The sequence below is a fragment of the Akebia trifoliata genome, chromosome 8 (genome assembly GCF_017979445.1).
Source record: "Akebia trifoliata isolate Shusen 1 chromosome 8, ASM1797944v1, whole genome shotgun sequence".
Taxonomy (NCBI): Eukaryota; Viridiplantae; Streptophyta; class Magnoliopsida; order Ranunculales; family Lardizabalaceae; genus Akebia; species Akebia trifoliata.
This window is the reverse complement of record NC_141382.1, coordinates 2,766,778-2,789,638: the sequence shown is the minus strand read 5'-3', so window position 1 is coordinate 2,789,638 and position 22,861 is coordinate 2,766,778. Positions and strand designations below refer to the sequence as shown.

At 37.7% G+C, this 22,861-nt stretch overlaps 3 protein-coding genes and 1 pseudogene across 4 annotated transcripts; 1 reads left to right on the top strand and 3 right to left on the bottom strand.

Moving 5' to 3' along the window:
- Positions 1–17: 17 nt before the first annotated feature.
- LOC147395447 (putative 2-carboxy-D-arabinitol-1-phosphatase) lies at positions 18–5,525 on the bottom strand. Its single transcript, XM_086450482.1, has 9 exons — positions 5,038–5,525; positions 4,795–4,900; positions 3,673–3,889; positions 3,474–3,592; positions 1,965–2,063; positions 1,192–1,245; positions 1,003–1,101; positions 789–893; positions 18–542 (listed from the first exon to the last, which is right to left on the bottom strand). The coding sequence occupies exons 1-9, from the start codon at positions 5,409–5,411 to the stop codon at positions 168–170; spliced, it is 1,548 nt and encodes a 515-aa protein (XP_086306608.1). The 5' UTR covers positions 5,412–5,525; the 3' UTR covers positions 18–167.
- Positions 5,526–7,452: 1,927 nt separating this feature from the next.
- Positions 7,453–11,692, top strand: LOC147395446 (pentatricopeptide repeat-containing protein At2g03880, mitochondrial pseudogene; annotated as a pseudogene). The gene is made up of 2 exons (XR_015180631.1): positions 7,453–10,850; positions 11,003–11,692. The product of XR_015180631.1 is annotated as a pentatricopeptide repeat-containing protein At2g03880, mitochondrial pseudogene (transcript).
- A 1,841-nt stretch (positions 11,693–13,533) lies between these two features.
- On the bottom strand, positions 13,534–14,167 carry LOC147395445 (uncharacterized). Its single transcript, XM_086450882.1, has one exon. It carries the CDS (start codon positions 14,118–14,120, stop codon positions 13,683–13,685), a length of 438 nt encoding a protein of 145 aa, XP_086307008.1. The 5' UTR covers positions 14,121–14,167; the 3' UTR covers positions 13,534–13,682.
- Positions 14,168–17,141: 2,974 nt separating this feature from the next.
- LOC147395444 (D-mannose binding lectin protein with Apple-like carbohydrate-binding domain-containing protein) lies at positions 17,142–18,813 on the bottom strand. Its single transcript, XM_086452498.1, has one exon. It carries the CDS (start codon positions 18,674–18,676, stop codon positions 17,219–17,221), a length of 1,458 nt encoding a protein of 485 aa, XP_086308624.1. The 5' UTR covers positions 18,677–18,813; the 3' UTR covers positions 17,142–17,218.
- Positions 18,814–22,861: the final 4,048 nt, after the last annotated feature.

Genomic DNA, 22,861 nt, shown 5'->3' with positions numbered 1-22,861 from the left:
TACACCAATCAACCACATCGACAAAATAAGAACTCATTCATACAGAAGTATGACTATTGAATATAGCGGGTGAAGTGTATTTCCAGAGACAACATTATCAACTTAATACAGGCATTCTGAGGAATCCCCATCACTTACAGTCTTAATTAAACAGGATATATTTACAACTAGAACTCTTCATCATCCACCGTCGATCTTGTTACAGGTATCGACCACCTACCTAGATGGGCAGTGTAATTGACACATCTAATAACACCTCTTCCAGTGGGCCCATCAGGGAAATCAATGACACTGATGCTACCAGCATCGAGATGAAATGATCCCATCCATTCTTTTGTCAAATTCAAACAGTGCCCGATCAATCCAATATGAATTGCAGGATGTCCAACAACTACTAAATTTGCTTCTGGCTCAGATTCATCGGATAATACATCAAGCACTGATTTCCAGGCTTTTTCGGATTGATTCCATATTGCTGAAGTGACTTCATCATCTAAACCATTTAACCAACCAGGCTGAATAAGAGAAAACTCGAACCCATCCTGTCATAGTAAGTTACAAAAAGAGACGGCTCAATAACCAAGTCAAACACTTGAGAAAGTTGGTTTTATGGAACCTGAGGAGAATTCATTTTTTTTATATATAAAAAAAAAAACCTTCAATATTAGGATTACTAAACAAGAAAGACTATCCAAGCTTCTAGTTGAATAAAACCTTCTTATACTTGGTTAGAAAATACTACGTTCAGCAAGAAAATTGTATCTGGATACTAAATTATGGTTTCTTGCCTTTGATTTTTGAAGGATGGGTTCAATTTCTAGGTCATTCAGTGGCTTCATCTCCACATATCGGGGCACACAGTCAGCACCCAAGCAATCTGCAGCTTCTTGCACCTACAATCAAGTCTGCCCAGTTGGAATAAATGAAGAATTTTCAAATAGAAATTAATTCTTCAACAGAGAATAGGAGTAATTGATTTAAGATCATAGAGGATGAATTTACCTTGGAGATGGTCCTGGCTGTCTCAACTGAGGCGATCTGAGGGCTACAAATTATGGAGCTCGCCTTCAAATCTAGAAGTAACTCTGCAGTTTTTTGAGACTGGCATATTTGCGGTTGATAAAGAAAATTAGATTAGAAAACCCCATTAGACTTAGTACGTTATATAGGCAATTGATAAAGATGCCTTACCTGTATTATCCCCAGCATGTTCATTGGCCCGTCCCCTGATTTGGGAAATGTATCCTGTAGAAACACTAGGGATGATCTTAAGGTCTGAGTTTTATTTCAAAAAGAAATAAAGAAATTTAGAAGCCATGCACCAGGAACCTCTTTCTACGATAGATCATGTGTAAAACTGCGTTGTAATACATGTGTAACACATCACACACGACTTCAAAATTAACCTATCTAGAAATTTGATTCGAAAAAAACGGGACCCAAGTGGATTACGACGCCACTTCAAGGATAAAAATAATCTAATGGATTATTAGAATTGAATCATTGTGATTTTGGGGGGCCATGAGATCTCCAAGGTTGGCCCCTTCAATCAGTGGTCTAAACCTCTTATATATATATAAGAGACTAATCTCATGGTGACACGCACCGCCCGCTCGGAAAGTCCTACATGCAACTGGTTGAGTCGAGGGTCAATCGGACCCTGGAGGGTGCCCCCAAGGAATTCATTGCTTCGTGGGGTTTCTAAACCTCTTATATGGGTTGACATTTTACTTGAGGGATTCCAGAAACATAGTAGAACAAAGTTACTGAGTTCTAACGTCAAACTATCATCAATTAACCAAATTACTCAACTAAGAAATGTTGAGACATATTGGTACGTTATCGTCCATCTACAGGAGGGGAAAATCAAACCAGAAAAAAGAAGATTGGTGGAATGCAGAAATCAGTACATTCATCTAAAATATAAATACAGATGCTTAGGAAGAGGATCACCTGTTTCATACCTCAACATTGCTTTGGGTGGATCCATGACAGACAAGTATGATCCGCTTACTAGCTTTTCTACCTCCAGAACTTTTTGGTGCTATAGGTGAATTTGGGGTCTGCAACAGAACCATAATGCAGCACCATTGACATTAAGAAAAGTACATGACAATGATGAAAAAATAAAAAATTCAGAATATAATTCCATTAATGAAACAAAAGCCTATATATGGAAGAATTTTTGGGTTCTGGACATCCACAGATTTGACCTATGACTTGGATCCCAAATGTGCTGTGATGCCTGTCCAATATGGTCACGAGCCACATTTTGAGGAGGATCGCCAAAGAGATTTTCTATGCAAGATGTTTGGTTAGATTAAGTAGTCCAAAATCTAATCTATCACTTTCTTTTGGATGGTCAGAAGTTAATAATCCGAAGTTTTACATTAGTGCCACAACCCCATTCTTGGGCACATACTAGAAGCTGTTTCAGTTCCTTCAAATCCTCTTTTGGTCAATGTATTTGTCCTTGACCCAATTAGTTAAGTTTAACTGAACTAGTATACGATAGTGCATGGAGTATCAAAGTAGTTTAATTAACGCTGATTAGATAGGGGACCATTCAGTGTCATACACTATACCATTAGGTACCTGGCTCAAATGCAATTGACGACCCTTAAGCTTTCTAACTACTGTAAATTAATTGTAACTATGGGTTAAATAACCATGGACTTCGTAAATGATTAAAATATATAATAATCAAATGTTACACACATTAGAAATTTCCCATCAATATCCAACTTGATGAAGTTCAAAATTGTTCAGGCCTGGATGGTTAATCATCGATAGGGTAGATAGTTGTTTTTAGGAGGCATAAGGTTTCATCAAAATTACTCGTGCCTGGATGTTACACACTTGGATTCAGATTGATTCACGCAAATTCCAAGTGAGTTGACAAGTTTGTAAAAGTCAGGGAAAGTAATTGATGTCTCTCCAGGTGCGGTACTAATTGTGTCACTTTATGAAGTGGTACTAAAACTATCACTCATGCTTCTGCAACATTTGAAGAGCAAATAATGGATATGAAATTCTAAAGGTGCAATGCTTCACATAGTTGCTATACGTTACTGCAAACCAGCTACTCGATGAGTGTCCTATTTCTCATGTTCAAATAGCAATGAAAAAGGCATAGAGATCATCACCTAATAAATTACATTTTTCCACAAAAGCCTTTCAAACAAGCCAAGGCTATATCTTCAATATATTTAACAATGTTTCAAAAAGCACCCCTACTCCTTTCGCCGCCAATGCACCAGAAAACAACAATGGAATAAAACTCAACTGTGATTACTTGGTGTTATAATCTCCATCCAAAAGTTCTTTGTTTGGAGAACAGGCATGACTCCATATTCTAAAACTGGATATCCCTTCCCAACCTATTTTCATCAACCCAAATCTACATGTATATATATTAGACAAGATTAAGTAAACTAAAGTTTGAAGTTCCAATGTATATGTGGAGTATGCACCTGATTTAAACGATTAAGGCAAATATGTGGAGATCCTCCTTCAGCTCGTGGAATAAAATCCAGAACACTCACACCACAATTGCTCTGAAGTAAAATTCTGAAATACTCGGTGCCCAATCCTAAACGATGGGAAAAATAATTTCAGGGTGAATATTCGCATGTTCAACGATTTGACAACAATAAGAGGGAGGAAAAGTACCAATTGCTGAAGCAACGAGAGCTTGATTAACGGCATTGTGAGCAACAACAAGAACAGATTTGCCTTCATGAGTTAGGATTTTAGTCCAGCAGTTTCTAGCACGTGCCCATAGCTCTCTCACAGGATAATGGCCATCAATGTTAAAATTTGAAGCATCTATCTGCCATTGGCGAAAAGCCTCACCAAATTTTGCTTTCCCCTCGTGTTTCAAAAGACCCTTAATTCCATCAACCAAATCAATAACCACAAAAACTATCATTTTGGAACATCAAATATATTAAAATTCCTAATAAGTTCTACAAAATATATATATATATATATATATATATTATTTATTTACTATTATTATTTTTTTTTGGGCTGATTTTTATTTTTGATGGGTAAGCCGGACTTGAACCCACAACCTCAAAGTTGCTTGCAGTGTGTCAAACCAACTGAGCTATGGAGTCTAAGCCCAATTGTTTTTGGCTGATTTAGCAAAACGTTCACTGAAAATTGTGAAATTTCCATTTCAGCCACAACTCATTGTAATTCTGAAAACAGTAAATTGCCATTTTCTGAATTAATTTTTTACTGAATAGGAAATATTAAGTTAAGTTACAAAAAAAATACCCTTCTCAAAAAGTGATTTTTAATAATAAATATTAAGGGATATTTACTAAATTAGAACAGTTTTTTCCTCTTTGGTAAAAAAAATAATAATCCCAGAAATGGTAATTTACCAACATTTTCAAAATTAAAATGAAAAGTGCACTGAAACGGGAGTTTCACAAATATAAAATGCTTAAGTGACTTCTTACAACACTGCGTACACTGAACTGACAAGGAGATGTGCAAGGAACCATAGATGCTTTTCACTCGTATGTATCAAGTTCAAAGCTGAGCTGATGTGGAGGTTGCACGAACCATAGATGCTTTTCCTCGAGACACGAGTGAAAAGCATATATGGCTCCATGCATACCTCCAAATCAGCTCAGTGTGGAACTCAGTGTTCAGCACAGTCACTCTAGCATTACTCGTCACAAATTTTCTCCACTTTTTTTTTTTTTTGGTGGGTAATTTCCCTTCTTCTTCTCATTTATATATATTTTTCTGAAAGAGGATTTTCGAAGCTAAACTAACTTGGAACGAATATAGGTCGATCTCCCTCAGATCAGAATCTGGAATCATCTCCTCCTTGCGAGCATCCCATATAATCTCAGCCGTTCTCTTAGATCTAGCAAGGGGACTGGAACAAATAACAATCCCTCGTTTAACATTTTTTGTAAAAAAGACTGAAATTTGAAACGTAAACTGAACTTCGGATTCAAGATTATAAATCATAATCGATGGGAACAAAACCTAATTGTTGCAGAAGAAACAAACCTAGTAAAGCAGGCATCGAAGGTATCGTCCAAAAGCATCTGCCGAGATGTTTCGGCTTGAGCTTCGCCTTTCTGTGTGAGAATTGAGAAATTTGAGCTCCCTTGAATCCGACCTTCTTCGTTCCAGGTACTCTGCCCATGCCTCACCAATACGACCCTCTTCGCAGCTTTGATCGAAGGGAACGGAATGGAAGCGTAGAGTTCTGAATCTAAATCTCTCTCTTTCGAACTTGGCGTTTTCTCGATCTCCTGCAAGCTTGAAGACGATCGAATTGGGAGAAAATTAGGGTTTCTTCTGTTGCAGAGATGAAATCCAGGGTTTCTGTGAAGGACAAATTGGTCATGGCAGACGAAGCTGGAAGAGATAGAGAGCATTTTTTAGTGAGGATTTGATTTTTGATTCTTCAGTGTGTGAACCGCGAAGAAAGTTAGTTGCTTCTCAACCTCAAGTGTTACCGTTAGATCGGGCAAATCGTCATCTCCAACCATAAGCCTTTGATGTTTATCGATAATTTCTATTGAATCTCGAGGAATATCAGCATGAATGATGAATGTCATAAAGGTGACAGAATAACCGGGGTGACAGGTTATTGGTGGTTTCTTCATATGCCACGTGTTAAAATGTCCTGTTTATTGAAAATTTTGAGACAACCCAAATGGATTCGCACCCAAGTGTTGGAGGGAACTCAAGATTGTACTTCATATCGCACTTTCTTGACATGGAAGTGTGTAGGAATCTATGTCATTTGATTTGTAAGTTTGTTCAATCCAAATTCAGATTTGCAATTCATGGTTTAACATTCTAGAATGAACCCGATTCGTGGGGGTAGATAGAGATAAAGGCATTTGAAGGTTGAAGTGAAGAGTAAGGTACAAAAGAGATTTATTTAAAGTTGAAGATGAAGGCATTTGATAATCGTTTATTAATTTATTAAAAAAGACCAAGGTCAAAGGGGGCATACAATTAGTTTTGAAAACTTGGTTAAGATATCTAAAATACTTCAAAACATGGAGGGTTATGTGAAAAATAAATTAAATTAACATTATTCATTGGGTTCATTATATTTCACGAGTCTAGTGTGAATTGTACTGTGAATTGTTCATTATGAATAACCCTAGTAGGAATCATAGTTGTTTTCTATTCATATCTCGATGAAAAGCATCTATGATTCCAACTTCCTACACACTTCCACGACAAGAAAGTGCGATATGATGTACAATCTTAAGGTCACTTCAGCATTATTCTTTGGCCCCAATGTTATTTATATAGAAAATGTGAAAATGACAAAAAAGTATTTATTACGATTCTCACAAGTCTGACGTGGATATGCACATAACCATAGATGTGTTTCCTTGCAATACGAGTAAAAACCATCTACGGTTATGTATGCATGTCCACGTCAGAATTGTGAGAATCACAGTAAATCTGGTGACACCCCAACACAACTCTATTTATATTACTAATAAACATTACATAAATGCCCTCACCTTCAACCTTTAGAGCAACTCCAATGGAGCTCTTAAAAAATCTCTAAGAAAATGTATCACATAGGTACTTTTACTATCCACTACTTAAAATATCTACTAAAAAATCCACGTAAGTTTCAATGTATATATTAAATATCGACTAAGTTGGAGAATGAATGTGAAAGATACACGGTGAGTTACCAACATGACTGGTTAAAACAATTATTTTAATAAAAAAAATAAAATTCCTATTGACTTGGTCAAGTCTTCTTGACTTGATCAAGATTTTCAAAATTTCATCGATCATCTTTGTTTGTTAAACGAGATAGTGCACGAGGCAATTCACATTGAACATCCCACTCATCCTTGAATAACAAGATGATTTATTGAATCATCTCTATCAACAATGAGATTTGAACTTGTGTCTTCAATCTTAATATTTTGTCTTTAAGGGGATAAAAAAGCAAAGTTGAAGTTGAAAAATGAGGGTATTCAAATCAATTTCTATTATGTATAAGTGAAGACCGCGGTCTAAGGGATATGTCATCAATTTAAAAACATAGGGTGATGTCTTAAATTAGGACCGTCAACGGATCAATTCGATATCGGATCAATACTACTTAAGTATCGATCCAAATTTTTTTAATTATGTACCCAATCCGATTAATGAATATGTGAATCAAATCCGATCTGTTTCATTTCATCTTTAATCCGAAATCGACTTGATCATGCCTTATTTTCGAATGATCAAGGTTTTTTTTTTTAAAAGCATATAATTTTTTTTGTTTAAATTTACTTTCCAACTACAAATATAAGGGAAAATCAAAAAGACTAAAACGTTTTATCTATATGTATATATATGAAATTAAAAATAATAATAAAGAAGTATTAAAATGTGCTTAGATCGGCTTTTTTTGGAATGGATTAGAGTTGATCTGAATCCAATCCAAAATTATTTCAAATATAAGATTTCAATCCGAAAATCCAATTTTTCATATTTTTTCGGATATATTTCGGATCATGCCCAGTCCTATCTTAAATATTCACCAGAAAATGAAGGGGCTTGTCTAACTTATGAGTCGCGAGTGACTCTAATTTGAGGCGCACAGTAGTGTATCCCCCTTAGACAAGGCCGCCTGAGAGACAAGTGAATCACGACCAAACTCTGTTATTTGCACTTCGACGTATTCCGAGTCAACTCAACGAAGGGAAACCTCTAAATAGTTGGCACAACTGGTGTGTCCACTCCCATCAAAGCAAATAAAGATCTGTTAATGGTTTTACTGAGATGCAGAAGATGGTCAACATGTTCAATGATTCATTGTCGCCTTCGCCACTTTGGGTCTCTCTCTGTTTCGACTCTTCCGATTCACCAGACCTCACAGAACGAACTCTATCTCTTAAACTTAAAGATTCAAGAGTTGGGCGAACTCGGAAGAATCGAAGAAGCACGGCAAGTGTTCGACGAAATGATTCAAAGAAATTCCTTCACTTGGAATTCCATGATCAATGGGTATTCTAAGAATGGACGAATTGATGAGGCAAGAGCGCTTTTTGACATATTTTCTGGGAAGAACGTAAGAACTTGGACTGCAATTGTTACCGGGTATGCAAAGAATGGGATGATTGAAGAAGCGCGGAAATTGTTTGATTTGATGCCAGAGAGAAATATTGTATCTTGGAACGCTATGGTTAGTGGGTATGAGCAGAATGGTGACTTGGATTCAGCTAGATGTTTGTTCGACAAAATGCCTGATAGGAATATTGTGTCGTGGAACACAGTTATAACTGGGTATAGCCATAGATGTCGGATGACAGAAGCTCGTGAGCTTTTCGATCAGATGCAACATAGAAATTTAGTATCTTGGATGGTTATGATCAATGGGTATGTTCAGATTGATGACTATGAGGAAGCATGGGATATTTTCCTGAAGATGCATTGTGGTGGATTGTTACCTGACCAGTCAATCTTTGTTGTCGCCCTTTCAGCAATCACGGGTTTGAACAATTTAGTTTTGATTGAGATTCTAAGAACACTAGCTATCAAGACTAATTATGAGAGAGATGTTGTTGTTGGAACTGCAATTTTGAATTCTTATTCGAGAACCGGGGCATTAGATTCAGCGGTACGATTCTTCGAGGACATGCCCGAGAGAAACGAATTCTCGTGGACCACAATGATTGCCGCCATCTCTCAGAGTGGTAGATTGGACGAAGCAATTGCACTATATGACAGAGTTCCAGAACAATATGTTGCTTCCCGTACAGCAATGATGACTGGGTATGCTCAGAATGGGAGGATTCATGAAGCGAGACGTATATTTGAAGAGATCCCAAACCCAAATGTGATCACATGGAATGCCATGGTTGCCGGGTATGCCCAAAATGGTATGCTTGATGAAGCAACCGAGATGTTTTTGAGGATGCCTGTGAGGAATTCTGCTTCTTGGGCAGCCATGATATCTGGGTTTGCACAGAAGGGGCAGAACGAGGAAGCATTGAAGCTGTTATCTGAGCTTCATAGATCAGGAATGGTGCCAAGTCATTCTAGCTTCACCAGTGCTCTCTTCGCTTGTACAAACATTGGTGATCTTGAGATGGGTAGACAGATACACTCACTTGCTGTTAAAGTTGGATGCCAATTCAACCCATTTGTCGGAAACGGATTGATCTCATTGTATGCTAAGTGCAAGAACATGGAAGATGTTTCTCAAGTCTTCAATACAATGAGAGTGAGGGATACTGTGTCTTGGAACTCTCTGATCTCAGGGCTCTCTCAGAATTACATGTTAGATGATGCCCGTAGCATTTTCAGAAAGATGCCTAAACGTGACGTTGTTTCTTGGACTGCTATGATATCTTCTTATAAGCAAGCCGGGCATGGAGATGTGGCCATTGAACTTTTTCTGGACATGTTGGCCTCAGGGATTAAACCAACGTCATCAACTGTGACTGGTCTGCTCAGTGCATGTGCAAGATTCGGTGCGACAAAGCTTGGCAAACAGATCCATGGCTTGATATTTAAACTCAGACTTGATTATGATATCTTTGTGGGCAATGCCCTCGTTACAATGTATTTTAAGTGTGGCTGCAGGGATGGACTTTGGGTTTTTAAGGAGATGCCCGAGTGTGATGTAATCACATGGAATGCAATTTTAGCTGGTTGTGCCCAAAATGGGTTTGGAAGAGAAGCGGTGGAGATCTTTGAAGAAATGAAGGCTGAAGGTGTCCTACCTAACCCAGTCAGTTTTGTGAGTGTCTTATGTGCTTGTAGCCATGCAGGGCTGGTTGATGAAGGGTGGAGTTACTTCAAATCCATGAGCCGAGATTATGGAATCATGGCAGTGGAGGAACACTATGCTTGTATGGTGGACCTTCTTGGCCGGGCCGGGCAACTTTCTGAAGCTGAGACATTAATTGATAACATGCCAATTGAACCCGATTCTGTGGTGTGGGCGGCTCTTCTTGGTGCTTGTAGGATCCATCGAAACATTGAGATCGGCCAACGAGCCGCTGAAAGGCTGTTTGAATTGGATCCACAGAATTCTGGTAACTATGTCTTGCTGTCAAACATCTATGCATCTCTAGGCATGTGGGACGAAGTGGAGGGAGTACGGAAGTTGATGAGAGATCGGGGTGTGACCAAGGAACCGGGAATTAGTTGGATCCAGGTCAAGAATAAGCTGCATTATTTCGTCAATGGGGATAAGACCCATGACCAAACAGAGGCGATTAACTCGACACTGAAGGAGTTTTACAGGTTACTAATGGCAACTGGTTATGTTCCCGACACAAGCTTCGTTCTTCATGATGTGGAGGAGGAGCAGAAGGAGAATGTGCTCCTATATCACAGTGAGAAGCTTGCGATTGCTTATGGTGTCTTGAACACACCACACGGGACACTAATCCAGATTATGAAGAACCTTCGTATTTGTGGGGACTGTCATACTTTTACTAAGTTCATGTCCAAAGTTACTCAAAGGGAGATTGTTATTAGAGATAGGAATAGATTCCACCATTTCCGAGACGGTTCATGTTCTTGTGAGGATTATTGGTAATTTTGACGATGAAGGGTCTTAACGATTTAATGGCAGCCTAACTGCCAATTAACTTGGTTGACGCTATTAGACGAGTTGGCTTCAGGATTGTGATCCTGTATTCAAGATCTGCTGTGTTCTTCCATTGTATCATGTGCGATTTTGTTTGTGGAGGATCTATTCTAGATGGACAAGAACAAATCCAAGATGGAGGATGTGAACCCTTTGTACCTTAGTAGATGAAAAGCTGTGAATAGCATTTTCAAAGCTGCGAATCCATGTGGTGACACAATCAGGAATCCAATTACAGGTAATCCAATTACATATGAAATGGAATTAGACAAAAGATAAGATCATTTTAGTCATGCTTTTTTTTCTTATTCAGTTAAATAGAATGATTTGCCATATTTTTTTTGACATTATTTTATTTTACAATTAAGAGTCGATAAAATTATATTGCAGGAGGAATGAGTCAGAGTCAGATACTCGAAAATGATATTCACCACCCATGGCGAACTCAGATGGCACCAAGGGTCAAGTTACCGAAAATATCGTGCCATCGTTTGAGTGGTGGGAAAAGTGAGAGGTTCACATCCATTTCAACTCTATAAAAAGTGGAAGCGTTGTCACACATCATTTCGATGTTGAATTCGATGTGTTTTTGGTCATCCTCATCAATGCAACAAAAGATTCGAAAAAACATCTTCCCGTTATCTTGAACAAGAAGACCCCTCTACAGACTAAATATCAACAGTTAACTTCCTCGTGATGAAGTATTTTACAAGTGAGGATTTCTATAGTAGTTTGTCTGATTGGAGCATAGAAAGCATTGGGATTGACCGGCTTCTCAGGAATCTTCTAAGGTTGTTTCCTCAACGATCAATTGATGATACTTTATGTTGTTCAGTTAACCATTCCATTGTATTCAAAAGGGGTTAAAAAAAAAGGACCGACATTTGATTACTTAAAAGTAGATGTGGAAAAGGTGCATATAATCTTTCTACTCTATACAAACCTGAACGTTGCTGTTAATAAAAATCTGTGCTAAGCTGTAAAATGAATCTGAGTGTGCCATATGTACACAAATGGAGACTCTTTATCCCCCTATTTGTTTCTACTTTGCATTATAGTACAATAGCTGATTACTTATAATCATAGTGACAAAGTCGGGGTTTGGGAATAATTTGGCAAGAGAAAGTTTTGGAAAAGTCACCAAAAGTTTACTTCGCCGAAATTATTGGCCCATTTTGCTATTTATTTATTTTTACCAAGATGGATATCTATGTTATAATATTAAACTAGAATCACCTTTATACCCTTTCTTTTCAAATTCATGTAAATTGATTGATGTTTTTCATAAATGTACCCAATTCTATCCCCTTATTTTCAAGCTCTTGAGAAATCTTAAATCCTAAATATAATTATGGTTTTTTCATAAGTTTGCAAAAGACAGTCTTTTATTTGAGGTTCACAAGAAGGCAAAAAAAAAGGTAAAATTGCAAAAGCTACCAAGCAGCGTATACCTGTTTTTGGTAAAAAAGAAATAAATACCAAAACAGGTACATGTTGATAAATACTTTAATAAGTGACTTGGCCAGTAATTTTTTACCTCATACATGACTGTTTTGATGCTGACTATCCCTCATTTGATACCATTTACTACGTCACTAGTATCACAAATATTTGCTATATCCAATTAGCCATCAACAAATATTGCTTTTTTTTTTTTAATAATACATGTTTTTTAATGAGATTAGTAACTCATGCTGGCCAGATTGCTCTTGTTATCATCACCCATAGACTTAACCAACTAAGCAACGCACTTGCAACAAATGTTTTGAATCCCTAATACTTGTCCCTTTTACTTCACTACTTTGGCTACTCTCAATATCTTTAGATATAACATGCAAACTCCATGATGGAAGAAAGAACGAAAAGCTTCTCTTCATGCACTAATCTCCATATTGACAAGAGTTGGGTTACCAAATACACTTCTCTGCAGTGCAAGCCTATCACACTTAAACAAAGACTGGGCATGGGCGCGTGTCACCTAGAGATAAGTTCAGCTAGATATAAACACCCAAGAAGTTGAGAGGAGTCGACATGTAAGTTGGGAAAAATCCACCTTGTACAGTCCAATAGACACCATGTGAATCACAATATTATGAATGGGATTTTTAATTCCCGTTCCTACTACGGTGATGATCCCACTCCCAGTCTCCCACCATGAGTAAAAGCTCATATCCTCTAAATTCAAGTAGAATATTGCATACTATATGTCCAGTGGAATCTCACATTCCCTAAAGTCAAGTAGAATCTTGCATTTTCTAAATTGGGTGAAATTTCATGATAGAGTAGAATCCCATACTCTAAACATATAGATTCTCCTACTTACCAAGTCAGGTGGAATCTAACTTTTTTCTCAATGCCAAACCAAATCCCATGATCTTGAAATGAATAGAATCCAATTGGGTGGAAACTCGGATTCTAAAAGTCAAGCAAAGTGCTGAGTCCTGCAGGCAAGCTGGGATTCCAGATATTATGCTTTTAAGTGTAGAACTTAACCTCTAAAGTATGTAACCCCAAGGGGTTGGCCTAGTGGCAAGCCGAGGCTTGATAAACTCCTCAGGAAGGGTAGGTCAAGTGTTTGAAACCCCACGAAGCAATGAATTCCTTAGGGCCACCCTCCAGGTCCAGTTGACCCTCGACTCAACCAGTTGCACATAGGGCTTTTCAACATCTGTGTGGGTAAGGCAAACTCGGCATCATAAGACAATAGAATTCATCATCTATGGATTTCCAACGCTACTTACTATAAAGATGTTAGATTTCATTAGAACACAAAGAACAAAAATAAAAATAAAAATTAATGGATTAAATATACCCACCTTAGAGAGACCTTAAAATTTATTGGGTTCTATACCATATGGGTCACATTCCATCTCCTCAAAATTCCCAAATTTCTTTTTAAAAAAATGGTAAAAGTTAATTAGTTAGGATTGAAAATTATATAAAATAAAAATAAATAATAAATAAATAAAAAAGATGGGATATACATACAAGGCAACAAACCAATATACAATGTAAAGAGAAGTACCCATCAACCACTATATATAATTTCTAAAGCAGAACCAATTTACACTCAAAGAAGGGTAATAAGAATGAAGATAAGAAAAGCAGCAATGAAAGAGTACTTGAGAGCAGCTACAAGTATTGCAAGAGAGATGAAGAAGAGTTGCCAGAGGACTTGAACACTTGCCCATGCGAGGAGACCCGTTAATCCGATGGCTAGGATGTTATCGGGATTTGGGTCAAGAAGATCTTTCCACTTCAGATTGAATAAAGGCTGTTGATCCCTTTTCAAATCCTCTTCACCATTGTTTCCATTTTCTCTCTTCTTTGAGTCCTTGCTTAACCCATTATTATCTTCAGCAAAAACCACAAATCTTCTCCGATTTCTGAGGTTTTTTGTTGGGGTTTTGGTGAAGATTGAAGGGGCAATTCGGGAATTATTCGAATGGGTAGGGAGAGCTCTGGCAATTAATGGAATTGGTGGGAAACCCACTGCAAACCCTAACATATTTCCCTCCTCACACACCCAGAGAGATAGAGAGAGAGAGATTTGGACTTTGGAATAGAAAAAATTGCTAATTTTGAGCCCATATAATGATCATAAGGTTTTAAATGGGCCATAGCCCAAAGCCTATTGGGTGATAAAATGGGTAAATTTTTAGGCCCATATTATAATCATTATGTTATTAAATGGGCCATTGCCCAAAGCTGCTGGGATGATCTTCATTCTTTCTATATGGCCATCTCTTAGATGAGCTGCCCTTGTTTGATACGAACTCTCCCTAAATTGTTACCAAAATAACTAGTTATTGGTCCCAAAAGGAATAACCTGATTTGCTTCCACCCCACGCTTGGGGGTTAGGGCTTGCTATTGGTGTGCTACGGCTTTCAATCTTCACGTATTGACCTACATTTTCTATTGGTGCGCTACAACATGACCCGACTAAGCCCTGCTTGCTGGGTCGAAGACTTTATTAGGTCTAGTTCTCTCTTTGTTAAGAAAAGGAGATAAAGATCGAACGTTTTGAATCAATAAACGAGCTCACCTCTTGAGATTCCTTATTCAAAATGAGCTCGAAATCCTCCACAAGTTTATCTGATTGTTTATAACAGCCCTACAATATAATTGGGCAACTCATGCATTTGGTAATCTTAAGCCTCATTCTATCAATGATTCTCAATTATTTACCAAACCTGCTCCATTGCACGTCGATAAGATATTTATTATTGTAGATTTGTTATTCAAATGAAATTATAGTGATTCTTTTTTTCTTTTTATTGCTTATCATGGGTATCCCCACCTTTTTGGTGAGATTAATCCCACGGTTGTAAGCACTGTCCACTTGGAAAGTCGTACATGTAACTAGTTGAGTCGAGGATCAATCGAACCTTAGACGGTGGCCCAAGGAATTCATTGTTTCATGGGTTTCGAATACTGTACCTACCCTTCCTGAGGAGCTTATCAAGGCTTGGCTTGGCTTGCCCACTAGACCAAGCCAAGCCCTTGGGGTTAAATTATAGTGATTCAGTATTCAAGTCTATGGTAGGAAAGTTAACTAAATGATTTATATTAATCTTCTCTTATATGTCTAAGCTTTTAAGAAGTTTCCTTTGATTTTCCTCTCTCTCTCTCTTAGCATAATGCATGAAAGCTCTACCAAGCAGATCCATTAGTTTTAAATGGGAGTGTAGATAGAAACAAAAAAAATATGATTTTATGCAATAACATGCATGTGTCATCTTGAGATAAGCATACCTGCTACCTGTAAAAAAATATTATAACATCTAATAAATATTATTAGAGATCACAAGGTGGATCGATGAATGAGCCTAATAATGAATATTGTGATTAGACTTGAAAAAGCAAGACAGCTCGTTATCATGATTTTAAAAAAATGTGGATTTGGCCAAGGGAGCTGGGCTCCCTACATGTGGACGAAGGAGGAGTAGAACTCCTTACACCAAGGTGTATTGTGCTCCAGGAAAGGAGTCTGAGCTCCCCACACCCAAAATCGAATATTGTGTTGAGTTCAATCCCACATCAGATATGCATTGCTTTGTTTCTCTTCTTATAAGCTCTTAGGCCTATTTACTCATTGTCAATTGGTTTTGAGTTGGATTTCAAACTTATCATGATATCAAAGTGTGCGATGTGAGGTCCAATCTTGAGGTTGTAGACAAGTGCGAGACTCTTGAGTTGGACCTCGTCTTCATGAGTTTAAAAGTCACCACTATTCAATGTTAAGGTGTGAATGGCATTGCGTGTTGTTCCTTTGGACTGTTCTTTCTTCCGCATTGTTTCGAGGCGAAAATGCTCTCTTGGACTGTTCTTTCTTCCACATTGTTTTGAGGCGAAAATGAGGTGTTTATAGAGGCCACTTCAGCATTGTTCAAATAAAAAAAAGGTATTTATTTTCTGCATTATTTTAAGGCGAAAATGGGGTGTCTACAGAGGCCACTTCATCATTGTTCAAATATAAAAAAAGGTATTGTAAAATAAATAACGTTTAGGAGGATATTTCTTGAGCAAGTGACACGTGACAATCTCGAGGAATATTAGCTAAAGAACCGAATTACATGATGACCTAACCGATCATCCAACCTAATGGTAAGACGGTTTGCCAGGTCTCAAAAGTATGGAGCTCGGAACAAACCCCATAAGACACAGAATGTGTAATTGCTTTCATGAAAATCATGGCAAATCCTTGAACGGGCGTAACCACTCAGACGAGAATCATAGAGAAAATCCAGGAAAATCTAAGGGCAAAAATCCCTATAAATACAAAGGCACGTCACGCCAAAAAGGCATGCAATTCCCTCTCTAAAAATACTCTACACTTCTTGTGCTAGAAATTCTAACTTGGGCGTCAAAGTAGTTTTGTAGCAAGTCCTCTCAGGAGCACAGAAAACGGAGAGTACTTTTATCAGTGAGGATCCCGAGGTAGAGCAAATTTTTTTATCTACATAAGCCATGAAATAATCCATTTTGAAATCTTTCAAAAATAGATTGAAGGGCCGATTCGGGAATTATTTGAATGGGTAGTTATAGAGAGCTCTGGCAATTAGGGAAACCCACTGCAAACCGTTTCCCCTCACACATATAGAGAGACCTAATGCTGAGCTTTGGGCTGGACTTGGATCTTTATGTTTTCTAGAAAATGGGCTAATGTTTAGGCCCAGATTACGATCATTAATTATTAAATGGGCTATAACCCATAGCCCAAAGCTTATTCGGATTAAAAAATTGGGCTACTTTTTAGGCGCAGTTTATGATCACTAGGTTATTAATGATGAAAAAAAAAATTGATTAAAAAAAGAGTCGTGCTGGAGTAACATTTAAATTGACATCGTTTGGGACATTGGTGTGCACATAACCATAGATATTTCTGACTTGTATCTCGATGAAAAGCATCTATTGCTCTACTCTATAAACACATCCACGTCAGCAATGTCCCAAACGAAGTCAATTTTAGTTACTTCAGCATTTTCTTGAAAAAAAAGGAACAAAGTTAAACTGATGTACAAGCCGTGAACAGAATCCATTTTTGAAATCTTTCAACTATAATTTAAACTGTATGAAACTTCAAAGAAAATCTCTGTGTTTCTTCATCTCTTACAGAGCTCCAAAGATCGAAAGCTTGCAGAAGCCAAATCCCTATAAGGACCAGGAGACAAACCATCCTCCGTGAACATGTCCATCCCTTTCTTTCTTCTCCAAATCTTAAAAATTCCAAACCCAACAACACCAATAAAAACTAAAACTGCCCCAACTAACAAAACAACACCAATTACAAAACCCATTTCTCTCTTCTCTGCAACTCTTCTCACCTTGAAAAACCCTAATTTGCTCTGATCTCCAACACCCACTAACGTATTTATCGGATAATCCAAGTTATAACAATACCCAGATGCATTATTAAACACAGCTCCCCAACAAGTACAGTTCCTCTCACAAGAACTCTCGCATTCATCCAAAGATCCCATCTTTTCGAATCCCATCAACTCCTTATAAGGCAAATCAACACCTCTCCTCCTCAAAATCCAAAACCCATTTTTAATTTTCTCTCTTTCACCGCAGAAATCACCCGATTCCGCCGGAAAACATTCGCCGGAACGATATTTTGTCTGATTATCTAAGCAAACACAACCGTTTCCAGGTCTACAGAGACCGTACGATCCACACGAACTTGGAAGCTCGCACTCGTCTGAAATTGCCTGGAAATCGTTAACCCAGTGTGACATGTTCCAGAAATACCCTCTGAGATTTCCGTCGGATTCCAGCCTGAGTCGCCGGATTCCGGCGATGGGTCTCTGATAGCTCCCGAAAGGAAGAACGTCGACAGGAGCTTTTTCTGTTTGAAACATCCCAAGAAACCCATTTGAGGTAATTCGAGCATAAATCGGTCCCTCTCCTTTAACGATTTCTGCTTTTGCTTCCATGGCTCTGTGTCTCCAGTAAATCTGATTTGAATCTCGATTGAATTTCGAAAATAAGCCCAAATAATTGTCTCCTAATCTCATAGAGAAAGCCCCGTTTGAAGAAGAAAGAGACATATAAGATGTGAAGTTTTGATTCTCTAAAAGGGTATCAGAGGGAAAATCGAAACTTTGCCAAAGAACAGAGTGGGAATTATCAAGCTTTTGTATTTGGAGATTAGAGTTGTTGAGGAGAAGCAGACGATCACCCTCGCTTCGAGTTGACCAAAATACCCCCGAGCGTGAATCGGACAAGACGAGACTGCCATTGAAGATGAGTTGAGTGGGTTTAGACCAGCGAACAGAGGTACTCGTGTTGGCGAGCCAAATAGGTTCAGAGGAAGAGACGTGGAGGATGGAAAGAGCGAGTTGGGATCGTTGGACTCGCAAGAACCCAAATGAGAAATTTCCAGTTGGATCAGTGAGGAGAGGTTGGAAGGATGAGATAGATGAGTCTGGAGTGACAGAGAAGCCTTTGAGGAGTTCTTGTGGAGTGGCTTTGACTTGGAGCCATGTGTGAGAGAAGAGAAGAACAGATAGGACGAGAAGGTGATGAATCGCAGTGGTTGACTCGGTGGGTCTTGTCATGGTGATTTTGGGATGAAGAAAAAGAGTAGAAGGAGAATAGATGATAAAAGACAGCCATTAGAGAGGACACAGAGATTTATAATGAGAAAAGAAGATATATTATATATGTATTTTTTTTTTCTCTTTCGAAGATCTCAGAGCATCACTTGGTGAGGAAAAGCAGTCGATGTATTGAGGAAGGCTGCAGTTGCATGGGGCTTTCTGCCAGGTGGAGAGCTGATGTAAACCATTTAGTTGGCCACGTGGACAATGACATCCACATAAACCCCATACCCACATTGATATGACATTAGAGTCATGATAATATCACTCACTAGGTGGCATACTCAAATGACTCTATGACATGACAAGTTTGGGTACTGTAGATCTAAACATCTCGGGATACACGATTGCACTTTTCCATAAGATGTATCCCGAGGCATATAGATCTACGATTCCTGAACTTGCCCACGTCATGGAATCATTTGATTATGCCACCTAACGAGTCGTATTATCAGGACTCATAATATTAGAATAATGATGAATGCACGCAGTCTGTACACGGTTGATATGGCAAGGGCACAAAATTGTTGATATTTTTCCTTATGTATCTTGAAGTAAAAGATTTATTGTTTTGTGCCCTTGCCACATCAACGACATATGATTTATGGCCTGCATGCATCACGACTCATAATAATGATTTTTTGACTATAAAGTCTTCACTCGATTGGTGTGGTAAGGACACAGGATCATAGATCTTTTCTTCGAGATACACAATTGCACATTCCCATTAAAATATGTGTTGTTGTGTATCCTGAGGAAAGGGATCTATGGTTCCGTGTCCTTGCCACATCAGTTGAGTGAAGACTTTTTAGTCAAAAAAATCACAACTCAATATTATGAATCTGGATCGTATCTACCCCTGAAACCTTCCTCCCACACCTCAACGCATGAATGTGCAATTGTGTATCCCGAAGAAAAGGATTTATGATTTCATGTCCTTGTTACATCAGTCGAGAGAAGAGTTTTTAGTCAAAAAATTACTACTCAATATTATGAATTTGAATCGTATCCACCCCTGAAACCTTTCTCTCACACCTTAAACACTTGCCATGTAAACCGCAATCCAAGGATTTAATGCCTAAAATCTCTCATTTTCAAACTTTCCTTGGATTGTGGCATGTATAGAGGTGTGGGAGGAGAATTTCAATCTTCCACCGTAGGTGCATATGACCACACTCTAATATCCTATAATAAAAAAAATTGCAATGGTAATCTCAAAGTAGTTAATCTTTAATGGGTCTTGTTAATGTGTGCCCTAACGTTAAAGAGTAATAAATACACTTGGAAATAAATATTTTGGTAAAATAATATTTTTTTGAGGGCATTTTCAATACAAAATAAAATTTCCTAGGTGTATTTATTACACTTTAACGCGTGCCCTAAGGTTACGCATTAACAAGAAGAGTCGTGCTAGGATGACACAAAGGGAGACACAAGGGTGACAAAAATGCATGGTGTTGTACACGTTATCGTAGATGCTTTTCTGCGAGATACGAGTAAAAAACATCTACAGTTATGTGCGTGCCACCACATCATTTTTGTCACCTTTGTGCCATTCTAGCATTTTCCTAACAAGAACCATCTTTGATCTGCTCTTACTATTGTGGATGGATTGTGCAAAAGATTTAGTGCTTGGTCACATGCCATGTTGATCATTGGTTCCTAAATGCCTAATCAGCTCAAATATCCATCGACCTCGAAATACTTAGCACAAATGGATAGGAAGTTGGGAAGCATGCAACGCCAATTCATCTACAAAAAATGTTAGGAACTTGACATGAGAGGGATGCCTACTCGATTATGGGGAATGTTGATTGACTGGTTGACTAGCAAATCATGGCGCAAATCCTACCCCACAACTCTTTATGCTAAAAGCGACATTCTTGTCTCCAACATTGGCTAGAGATCATATTGTAAGTCCTAGGCCATAAAACTACATATTAGAAGACAAGATCCACTCTTGAAGAAACTCCATTCCTCATTTGGTGCAAAACTTATCCTACAACCATTATGTATGGTTTTGGTAGTTATTGGACTCGCTTGATTTAGAAAATTCTCATAAACAAATATCTAATCCGCTACATGCTTTTGGACTTGTATCATACAAAGCAAAAGATATCTAAATTATGATGACTACCTTAATCAACCAATTTGGAATTTGGAAAGCATTTTTCTTGAAATGGAAATTAAATGCACAATCTTGAATTTAAAAGATGTTTATTGGCATTTAAATCCACATTTTATTTGTTCGATGTGGCATTATAAACGCGAATGTGATTTTAAATGATGAAATGAAACGAGAGAGTATAGGGCGGACCAAACACATCGTCAAAGGGTAAGACCAAAGAAGATGGAGGGGATTCCATGAGTGAGAGAGAGAGAGAGAGAGAGAGAGAGAGAGAGAGAGAAAAGATGATGTTAGATTTAGAAAGTGAATTCTTTCTTTGTCCTAAATCCTAATAACTTATGAGTTAGGATCCAGTTCCTATAGTAGAGGTAAGGTGTCTATATGGCATGTTTTTGTTGGAATTTAAAACACCTAGAACCCTTAACCTTATGCGCACGTAACCTGATGTATTTAAAATCCAATAAAAATGTGCTACATAGACACTTAACGTTGTTATAGGAACAAGATACCGTTTTGGATCGTGACTCATAACTTATTTATGTCAAAGGAGCATGTAATGATTGAAATGCCCCTCTCTTTCATCTAAAGACCTACATATATATCTTGGACTTACAAATTCATCTTTGCCTTTCATATTAATTGTGTTTTTCCACTTTACTTATGATCGGTCAAATGGCATAAACATGAGTTGATTCATTTTTGGATAATGTTGAAGCAACATTAAAATGTACATCGTGGGGGATATTTCTAACGTGGATGTGTGTCGAAACCATAGATACTTTCATTGAGATCTCATTCGTATCTCAATGAAAAACATCTAAGGTTCTAATACACATCCACATCAAAAATATCCCTTACGTTGTAAATTTCAATGTTACTCAAGCACAACACTTCATTTTTTCACACCATCTATGGTTAATTTATTTTTTGAAGTTAATGTATTTGTTTGAATTAATATAAATGTATTTTTTTTCTTGGTCATGATTGACATATGTTTGATGTTCTATGTTTAAAAAGGGCTACAAAGGATATCTTCTTTGGCCCTTAGGAATGGAGTGACCTGGCACATGGGCCCTTCTTATCTCATCACCACCCATGGTTTTTAAACTCGGTATCGCGTCTCGTCTTGTTCAGCTCCGATATCGAGTCGTCTCGGACGAGTTTTCCGATACGTTTGAAACGTCTCGTGAGATAATTCAAAAAATATAACGTGAGACATAAAACTCAGTCAAAAAAATCACTTTGTGAGTTAGTCTCGTTCAACTCCGATACCGAGTTAACTCGGGCAATACGTCTCGGTCTCGGACGAGTTTAAAAACCATTTCACCACCACTTCAAATAAGCTCTACTAAAACTCTGCCACTGCAGATATCATATTCTGCATCTGCAACCCAGAAAATCTTCATAGATAAATGAAAACAACTTTAACTAAATTATTCCTACTTTCAAGAACAATGATCTTGTACTTCATCTATGTAACCAAATCACTATACCTGACTGATCTAATCATATATAGATCTAATCATATATATTTCTACTCAAACTTTTCTCGTCCAACCCCCGAAACTTTTACTTCTAAAATTAGAAAAATAGTTATTAAAAAAAGCTTTCAAGTTGAGATACAGATACTACACATCTTCAATTATTTATGGGATCTCTATGTTTCAGTTCCATCAGCATATAATATATCATCAACTGATGCATCTTTATGTACCTATGATAGTAAAATCTTTCAATTTCTTTGATACAGGCATGATTTTAAAACTTGATTTCACGTCTCGTCTTCCATTGTCCACGCCAAATAACAATTCATCTCAGATAAATTTTTCGATACACTTAAGACATCTCATTCAATAATAGGAAAAATGAACAGGAGAACATTGACTTGTCCGTCCATCTCATCCATAATTGATATCAAGATGATTTGAACAATATGTCTCGGTCTCAAACAAGTTTTGAAACCATGGATACAGAGGGGAAGTGACTCGTGGGATTCGTATGGTGATGGCCCACCT